The 10,204-nt window shown below is 31.6% G+C and overlaps 1 protein-coding gene across 1 annotated transcript; it reads right to left on the minus strand.

Moving 5' to 3' along the window:
• Positions 1-319: 319 nt before the first annotated feature.
• Positions 320-3,571, minus strand: LOC145166297 (ubiquitin-like-specific protease 1D). The gene is made up of 12 exons (XM_079085237.1): positions 2,989-3,571; positions 2,537-2,588; positions 2,115-2,443; positions 1,964-2,037; positions 1,838-1,870; positions 1,647-1,742; positions 1,469-1,556; positions 1,295-1,392; positions 1,081-1,203; positions 881-992; positions 688-795; positions 320-602 (listed from the first exon to the last, which is right to left on the minus strand). The coding sequence occupies exons 1-12, from the start codon at positions 3,346-3,348 to the stop codon at positions 495-497; spliced, it is 1,581 nt and encodes a 526-aa protein (XP_078941363.1). The 5' UTR covers positions 3,349-3,571; the 3' UTR covers positions 320-494.
• Between the last annotated feature and the right edge of the window lie 6,633 nt (positions 3,572-10,204).

A 10,204-nucleotide genomic window follows, 5' to 3' on the forward strand; every position in this document is an offset into this window, starting at 1 on the left:
AACATAATAACCCTTATCATGACTCCATAAGAGATAAGAGATAAAACCTGTCATTAAAACAATTCTCAATTCCCTTGATGCTAATTCTCTCTAAAGTCTAAACATAACTCAAAACCCAACAAAAATGGATTTACATCACTCAGGCTCGTCAAGAATTATATCATTGATGCGCATGCTTAAAAGTCAAATCAATCCTTCCAGAAAGCTCTCATATATGGTGTATTATTTTAGTAACTTTAGACACATCTAAAGATCAATGAATTCAGTCTTTACATTTACTTGCTTTTCTCATCAACAAGTTACCAATAACTTCCATCCATCCACAAACTTATGACTAATTTTGGATTATCTCTTTTGGGAGGTCAAACAAGTCAAACATTGCGCTTAATCTCAATTCTTCTACTTTCAATCCTTCCTATACAAATGTATATACAACTAGAGAGAATTTTGATTTTTTTTTTAAGAACAAAATATTATCCTTCCTACAACTAAATCTACGATTCCTTCTTCTCTTTAACATTCTTGAACTCTTCTACAAGTAAATTGTGAACTTTCACTCTCAAATCTGATGCTTCTTCTGGTTGAAACCATTGCCTCCCAAACTAATAATCACAATATTGCCACGTCATCACTACTAATTATACACATAAGAAAACAAGCATAACAATAAAATAAAAAAAAATGTACCATTGTTAAATGTTTCTTTTTGAGCCTTCTAGGAGCTTCTTTTATAAAACGTTCCATGTACAACAAAACAAACAGCCCACAATCATACTCGTTCATCTGCTGAGGAACCTGTTTAAAAACAAACGATTCAGAAACTTCTAGAACCTTCCGGAAGAAACTCAAAAGAGGCATATTTTCAAGAAAAGATTTATACCGTAACCCTTCTGTGATCCATTTTGGTGTCAAGATTTTCCCATATTTCATCTGGAATTGGGACTTCTAAAAGTTCTGATTTTCTTAAATAGCTCCACTCTTCTTTTAAAAATCTAGAATTGAGTTAAATATATGTATTTATACAGATAATTTAATAAAAAGAAAGTAATTTAGTTGAGAACTATTAACTATGTGTTATACCTTTTAATGTTTACAAAAAGTGATTTGCTATTGTGTAGTCCAAGTGAGTCCAAATGAAGCAAAATTGGGCCTAATTCATCTTCCTTTGTAGGAAAACATATTATCACCAGACTCCAATGAGCACTACACAATTCACAAAAAAAAAATATATATAAAAAATATATTTAATCAACAATCATGAGTATTAATATTATATACAAGTTCAAAACCTTACTTATCATGGATCGGAAGAAGAATGTATGATTTTTCAAATATATTCACACCTTTCCACCATTTTCTGAACTTTAGAAATGAATCTTCCTTGTAGCTCAACTAAAATGAAAAAATAAAAAGTTAATTGCCATTTTATTTTTATCATATGAACAATTCATGTTAGAAAATGAGACACCTTTTCTAGCTTGTTGTAGAAATATGTGTTGAAAAAATGATAATGACATGTTGAACTCTCGGATGAAGATGTTGGCTGCTGAAGATATCTTTTAAGAAAATTATCAAAGAAAAGTTATCAGGAAAAGATTTCTACATGTTATTTGTATAAAGTTTATAAACTACAAGAATGCAATTACCGAATATAAAAATTCATGATAGTGGATGAAAGACATGCTTCAGGAGCAAGACATGCCATGTCAGCATAATTAACTTCAACTGAATCAGGGTCATCCCTGTAAACTCAGATAAAAATGGGGCAAGATATGCCATGTCAGCATATGAATATATGAAGATCATCCAACATAAACAGAAGAGATTTCTGACATACCTTGATGGGTAGTATACTTTAACATCTTTCTCACTGAAATTAATAAAATTGATGAATTAAATTGCAATTTTAGGTCATGAAGTATAAGCAACATAATTGAAGAAATGAACAAGAAGTAAATTTTACCAGATGCCTAAATCTGCATATTGTATTTTAGAATGAAACTGTGGCTCCTCATCTAGTAAATGATAAGTCCGTTTCTGTAACCATAAGGGCAATATAGGAAATATGAATAAACTGAGAATACCATGAAAAAAGGACAATGGAAACAACTTACATGTCTAGGTCTCAAATTTCTTGAAGTTGCAGGGGGGTCAGGGGAGGAGGTAGAATCACTGTATTTTTTGTCATCATTGGAGAAGATTTGTTTCTCATTATCAACTACAGGAGTCCTTGGGGAAGGTAATGCCTTCCTTGACTTTCCTTTACCCAAAGGTTGAATATTTTGTTTCCCTTTTCGCCCCTGACAATGATCCATGATAGACAAATCACTGTCGAATGCATTCACAGTACGAGAACCTTCCACTATCTTTTTGTTAAACAATTTGGCAAACTTTGATGAAGATGAAGATTTCTGATCACCTTTCTTTTTGCCACTGGAATCACCTACAGAACAGCAGTTTAGCAGATTGTATATGCATAGATTCATAGAAACAAAGCAATACTATTACTATCAATTTGCTAGTGATTAAATCTCACCTTCATTGCTATGATCAGAAAGCTGTATTGTCTCATCACATCTAAAAACAACCTGTGAAGAAAATATGATCAGAAAGCTGTATTGTCATGTATTGAGGCCCATGGTAAATATTAGAACTCCATATGAAGAGTGCTATAATCTCTTACACTATTCATTGTGACTGGTATGGTATGTCAATTGATAATTACCATGGTCTAATTCCATTCCATCGTATAAACAGGAAAACCCAATACCCCCCCTAAATGAATCCCTAATTTTCAAGGTGGAAAAGTTTTAGAAAATCGGATAAATAATATGGTTGCTTTCGATTTGGCATTCTCAAAGCCACCTGATCCTTAACTTCGTAATAATCAATCAATGGATGATATTCCAAATTTAATACCCAATGTGCGTGTTACAACATTTAGAAGCATTGCATTGATATAAAAAAGGGGTCAGACAAAAGCAAAACCTTCTCCGATTGGAGTTTATTTCTTCGTTCGAGTTCATCTTCGTATCTCTGGAGAGTTCCCTTGAGTTTTTCGCCATTATCAGGTAACTTTTTACCTAATGTTACCAAGTTTTTTTTAAACCTCGTAACAGACTCGGTAATTTCATTGAATGATTTCGTCTGGAGTTCCAAGTCTTCCATTTGATTCTCTTGCGCGTCTCTTCCACTGCCGCCGCCCTTAAATTTCTTCTTCGATCTCACCAGAAGCTCCGGTGGACGATCGTCGTCACCGGAAGACGAAGGCAAGAGCTCTTCCCAGTCAAGGCGCAAGGGCTTATTATTCTTGATTCTGCTGCAGCCGCTTTCTTCTTCGCTTTCCATGCACAAAATGTGTGTGAAACAGTCGGCGATTGCGGTTTGAGCTGTGGTTGCAGAAGAGGGATTGACTGAAAGGGGGTGTGGGGAAAGAAGACGAGCTCCGGTGGAAAGTTCCCAATGTGGTTCAGGGTGCGCTGCACCCACCACGATTACGCCGTGAGGGGAGAAGGCTAAATTGGAAAGGGAATCACGATTGAAGGGTTTTTTAGAAATCGGGTTTTTCGTATTCCACTCAAAACAATTAAACCTTAAATTATGGAAAATAATAAATTTTATTTTTGTAATAGGTAATATATATATATATATATATATATATATATATATATATATATATATATATATATATATATATATATATATATATATATATATATATATATATATAAAAGTTCAATTGAGAAAATAAAAAAGGTTGAGAATGAGGAATCGTTCTCAGCCACTCATTTATTTTTGCCGCAAAAGCCTTTGTTGTACCAGCGGAAATGGATAAGGAATACACATGTGTTTCCAGCGAAACATGTTTCCTTAAACTATGCTAATCATTACCTTAATATATACAAAAGCATAGTTTTTTTTTGTTTTTTTAATTTTTAAGAAGCTATTTATATCGAAAAATGATTTTAAATATACCAAAATTTATGATTTTTTATTCTCTACAAATATACATCCATATTGATATACTTTTAAGATAAAATAATTTTTTTTTTATATATTTTCAGCTATCGTTATTCATAAGTGAATAAAAATGCATCAGATTTTTGCTACAGTACATTCGTTATTCACTTATGAATAAAAATATATAATTAATTTTTTTTACAGTTTAAGTATCATTTATACTACTTATTCATATATGAATAATAAATTAACTGTAACAAAAATCTGATAAATGTTTTATTCATATATGTATATAAAATATGACGACAACTAATACACGTTTTATTCATATATAAATATAATATATGATGAAAGATGATGTAAAAAATATATTTTAAGTAAGAAAACTTTATTGCGTGTCATATTCATATATGAACGGTACTTAAACTATAAAAAAAGTTACGCATACGTTTTATTCATAAGTGAATAACGAATATACTGTAATAAAAATCTGATAGATTTTTTTATTCACTTATGAATAACGAGAGCTGAAACTCTAAAAAAAATAAATTTTTTATTTTATCTTAAAAGTATATCAATATGGATGTCTATTTATAGAGAATAAAAAATTATGAATTTTGATATATTTAAAATAATTTTTCGATAATAATGGCTTTCTAAAAATAAAAAAAACAAAAAAAATATGTTTTTGTGTATATTAAGGTAATGATTAGCATAGTTTAAGGAAACATGTTTGGTTGGAAAACACATGTTTATCCGTTATCCATTTCCGACGGTACGCCTAAGTGTTTTGCGGCAAAATAAATGTATGGCTGAGAATGATTCCCCATTCTCAACCTTTTTTTTTCTCAATTGAACCCTCCTCTCTCTCTCTCCCTCTCTCTCTCTCTCTCTTTCTCTCTCTCTATATATATATATATATATATATATATATATATATATATATATATATGGAAAAGTGAATATACCCTTAAGGATATATAATAATAGGTACCCTAACTTTTTATCCGACGTCGTTTTAATTCCTCGTACTCGTATTCTGTTGAATCCTCTCATCGGTATCCAAAGTTTATCAAGTCTTAGAGGGTGTTTGGTTTAACTTCTAAAATGACTTTTGACTTTTTCTTTTAGAAAAAGTCAAAAAGATGTTTGGGAAGATGAGAATGACTTTTGAAAATGACTTTTCCAATAGAGTAAATTTAGTCTTTTTGAAAAGTCACGAAATCATGACTTTTCCAACTTTTCAACAGTGTTAAACATTAAAATTACTTTTATATCTCCATCTACCCCCTATAAATATGTAAACATGTCATTTTTAGTCATTTTGCATGTAAAAATTAAACCAAACACTTTAACTTTTGATTTTTTCCCTTCAAAAGCTAATCCAAACACATTTTAAAAAACAACTTTTGTAAAAAGTCCTTTTATAAAAAGTCCTTTTAAAAAAGGACTTTTGCCCCACAAAAGCTAAGCCAAACACCCTCTTAATTCCACTCCTCCTCTTTCGCTCTTCTTCGGTAACTCTTATCCACTGCTATCAATTCTGCCGGAAAATTTCGTTAGAAGGGTATGTTGGATGTGACCGTCAGGGATTTGAGACATCAATGTGTAATTCGATCGTCCGGTAGGTATTTCCATGAACAAAACTCAGTGATTTTACGCTACTGAACAAGAACACATCGGTGCATTATGGGGGTTGTCCAACCAGGTTTGTGAATCACTCTTAATCCGAAATAAAGCAATCTCATATTCTTTTCTTCTTTTCCCTTGTACACTGTGCATAGAGTGAGTCAGGTCTGATGGGCAATGTGGAATTAACATCAGTACAACAACCCATTTTCACTAGAAATTGTAGTATATGCAGCCCACCCACCATGTGTTTGATTAAATGTCTCAGTGAAATTTTGTGTCAATATTTCTTGAAAATCATATGTTGTTATCGAGAATGGGTATTATAAACACTGATTATAGCTCATAGAAATCAGTAAGTTATCCTAGCTCATAGAACCCCAATAAATTTTCCTAGAGACAGCCATAACAAACGAAAGTTAGTAAAAAGCTTTATTACCCTTTAAACTTACTGTAATCAACATAGGGGTGTATCATTTGTTTATTACTTTTATTTCTTTATTGATTGATTAGCAGTGTCCTCTAAAGTTGTTAGAGGAGTTCTTTCCTATTAAGAAGTTAGTTTTCATAACTTTCTATTGAGAAATTGTTGTTAATTCTTTGAAAGGTGGGATTATTCTTGTCATATTTTACAATTATATAATTGTATTATTGATGTATGGGAGCTATTTAGTTTTTTATTACCAGCTTTCTTGAACTGGTAACTTTTAAAGATGGCTGATCATTGCAATGGTGGGAATCATCCACTCGCTAGTAAAGGTGTGGGTGGAGCTGGAGCTGGAAGTACAAATTCTATTGATGCAGAAATTATGATCAGAAGGTTAAAGTTAACGTATTTTCACTAGAGGTAACACAAAGATGATTTACAGGGTAACACAAAATGCAAATATCTAAAAAAATATCTTTCAATTAGCTATAGCTATAATAAATATTTCTAAAAAACATAAACAAAAGGTACGGCTGAAATGGTTAAGGTGTATGGTTTCAAAACATAAACAAAGACAATTAAATGTTATTTTCTTCTGCTTTTCTACAAAAGGTATTGTCATCATGAGATTTAGTTTGGTATTTTATTTATGAAATTTTCATAATCTTATCATGTTGGATTATTGGTAATTAAGTTGATTCATGAATGTAGTCTCCCAACATTGTTCTTGCATGGTCAAAGACTCAGAGGGATGTGGGAGTGCTCTTGGATCCTTTTGATATTATGTGCATCCCCCATGGTTTAAGGTTAAATCCTTATTATTTGATTTATTTTTTAGTAGCTGCTATTTGAATTTTTGGAAGGTGTTACATGCAGCCAGAAGAAGGTAGATTTGCTAAGTGTTGTGAAAATGTATGCACAGAAGTTGTTGGGGCGAAAGAAATGAATGCAATATTAAATGTCATTAGTGATGGTGATAAGATTGTTCTTGGTTATATTGCAAAAGAAGCACCTGAAGGGAAGCTTCTAGAGAAATGGACTAAAAGGATGAAGTCTTCAAGTTTACATCTTTCTAATATAACTAATAGATTAGCACATCACTTTGTATTTCCTGTAATTATAATACTTGGTAAACCATGTTATTAAATCTTTTTTATATACAATTGATTCTTAACCTGCAAAGATGTTTGACATGACTTCGAATTTATCAAACACTTACCATTTTGTACTAATTTCTTGAAACTGTTTTACGTAGGAAGGCTTATATGAACATGTGAGGGTAAAATGCGGATTATACTTTCGTTTTTTTCTTCACAAAATAGCATTATACTTTTGTTTTTTCACAAATTAGCAATATACTTTCATTTTTTTCACAAAATGGTATTATATTTTAGTTTTTTTTTTTCACAAAATAGCATCATACTTTTGTTTTTTTAACAAAGTAGCATCATACTTTAGTTTTTTCACAAAATAGCACTATACTTTCGTTTTTTTCACAAAATGGCATCATATTTTCGTTGGTTAAAAATGAAAGTGTGATGCTATTGTGTGTTAAAAACGAAAGTATGATGCTATTGTACGTGAAAAACAAAAATATAATGCTATTGTGGGTGAAAAACAAAAATATGATGCTATTGTGGGTTAAAAGCGAAAGTATGACAAGTACATTGCTATTTCGAATAAACAAGAAAAGTGGGTTGCTATTTCAGCTCAATCTACCAAAAAGAATACTTTTTTTCTATACATTTTTTGTCAACATATACATTTTTTCTAAAAAACGATAAAAATTGTGTCCTAACTAATACATGATTACATCATTTAATAAAATCTTCAGTTTCTTTGGTGTCTCCATGCAACCCAAGATCTTTCAATGGTAATCACCTACTCAAAATAAATTGGCATAAATAAAACTGAATTGCTTTTAAATATCAAATATTACAAACACTAACAAGTCACAAGTCATTAAAAGATGATCACGATTTTCCTTCTTATCATTAAGGCTTTAGTCTCCACCAAAAATAACAACAACAAACCATTCAACATTTAGGCATGCTATAATAAAAAACAACAAACCATTCAATGCAAAGAGCTTTTCTCTTATGATTTGATGTCAAGCAACTTTTTTGGGGTTGACTAAAAGCCGACCTGCACTCACATTACAAATATATAAATTAAAAATTGAACCATTAATTATTTATTTGTTAAATTGTTACAAAAAAAAATCAAGGGTTCACATGATAACATAAATGATGGACTGAAGGCTTGTGGTTTGAATTCGTTAGGAGAATTATCAATCAAATTAACATTGGGAGGTTTGTGGTACAAAGGTTTGGATGATAAATAATAAATTCATTCAAAGGGTAAAAGACATTTTAAAACAAAAAGATGGGCTAATTTTAGCTTTAAGTATACAATCGGGTCAAAAGAACTTATTAGTCCTATTCTTTGTGTCTGATGCCCAATGATAATTGAACACCTGGTGAAGATAAAAAAAATTATGAATGACACTCAGTATGTAAGCACCAACCAGATACTAGATTCTATGAGTGAAGTTGGGATACTCAAAACCCAATAAACCCAACAAGGGTAAAAGTGTAAATCTCTACTAGATGCTTGGCTACTAAAATTGACATTTCTGTGAACAAATCTTCACTAAGGCATTTAAACAAACACCTAACATTATATCCAAAAAGAATAACACACAGAAATTAGCATAGAATTAACGTGGTATTGTTCACAAACTTCAATCTTATGAAATTAGTATAAATCTAATTTTAATTTACCTGAGGCACACCAAAAACATATTGAAGAAGATGAAATCAAAAAGCCTCATCATGTGACCTAATTAACCAGAAAAATAAAAAAATAAAGGATGATATAAACACATACCTCAACTCTAAATAAAATTCGAAAATCAGTGCATACATGAAATCAAGGAAAATCACATACACGCAATCATGGAAGCATTCAAAAATAAGTAAAGCTCTCACATTGATGGAAGAACAGAAGCCAAAATCACAAATCGAAACCTGCTGTAAAACGATGGTGAATCAGAAAAAATCAAGAAAGGATTGAACGATGGAACCTCAGTGTTTTTAGGAAGGATTTGGTAGTTCACATGCTTTAAGGAATGAAGTATCTGTTGGGTTTTGAGCATTCTAACACTCCTATGGTGTACATGCAACCCTATAAACCTTGGATCTATGTTTTCTCTATTATACATGCAAATATTAACTATTCCAAGGTTTCATCCTAACTAGCATATTATGAAGCACCTATACTACAAAGTTCTAGTTAGATGACATACCTTTTGATGTAGCTTGATGTCTTCAAGCTTTAAGAGCTTAGCCCCAATAGTGTGGAAGCCTCAAATGGAATCACAAATCACCAAAACACCTTGGAAGAACTTGAGAGAATATGTATGCACACTAAAATCGGCCCGCTCTTATTTTCACACACTTGTGCCAATTTTGTGAGTCAAGGACCCCTTTATATATTATGGAGGATTAGGGTTACATCCATGTAAACCCTAATACCCATGACCTTTCATTTACATAGGATCCATGGGTTAAAAGCTCCATGGACCATCCATGAAAGCTTAGCCCAACCTAAATGAACTTGGCCCATTCCATATATATAAGAGTCCATATTTAATTAGTTCTTTTTGATCACTTAATTAATTCTAAATTAATTGTTGATCAATACTAATTAAATAATATGATTCCATATTAATATATTAGAACTTATAATATATTAATATAAATCATAAATATACTATTCTCAAAAGACTATCCATATAAATTGTGCCGGTGAAGTGCAACCCAAATGGACCATGCCAGGTCGGGTCAAGTACATACCAAATATAGTTATGGACTTAGACATTAATCCTACAGTCTCCCACTTGGATAAGTCTAAAACTATTATTGAGTATGACTTCAAAACCTAACTGGCAATCGTAGCTCCTAAAGCCGCTGTCGAACTCTGGCCTTGTCAATGACTTGTCCATTAGATAAGAGATCATATATTCCTCCATTCTAGATATCATATGGACTGAGACATGGATTATAATCATTCTCTCTGTCCATTTGTTGTTTCCCGATTTTTGATTTATGATGACTGACTGATTGAACAAATCAAATCAGTCCTGGCTTGGCCAAGCACTCACATGTGTCATCGCTAAATCATCGA

This window comes from Lactuca virosa, chromosome 3 (assembly GCF_052849685.1).
Source record: "Lactuca virosa cultivar CGN04683 chromosome 3, Lactuca_virosa_CGN04683_v6, whole genome shotgun sequence".
Classification (NCBI taxonomy): Eukaryota; Viridiplantae; Streptophyta; class Magnoliopsida; order Asterales; family Asteraceae; genus Lactuca; species Lactuca virosa.

What these genes read in the sequence shown, in the direction of transcription:
- LOC145166297 (XM_079085237.1), bottom strand. Translation starts at nt 3,348, where the DNA reads ATGGAAAGCGAAGAAGAAAGCGGCTGCAGCAGAATCAAGAATAATAAG. An exon ending in ATAAACTCCAATCGGAGAAG is followed by an intron (nt 2,589 to 2,988) that starts GTTTTGCTTTTG and finishes TTTTCTTCACAG; the next exon opens with GTTGTTTTTAGATGTGATGA. An exon ending in TTCTGATCATAGCAATGAAG is followed by an intron (nt 2,444 to 2,536) that starts GTGAGATTTAAT and finishes GCTGTTCTGTAG; the next exon opens with GTGATTCCAGTGGCAAAAAG.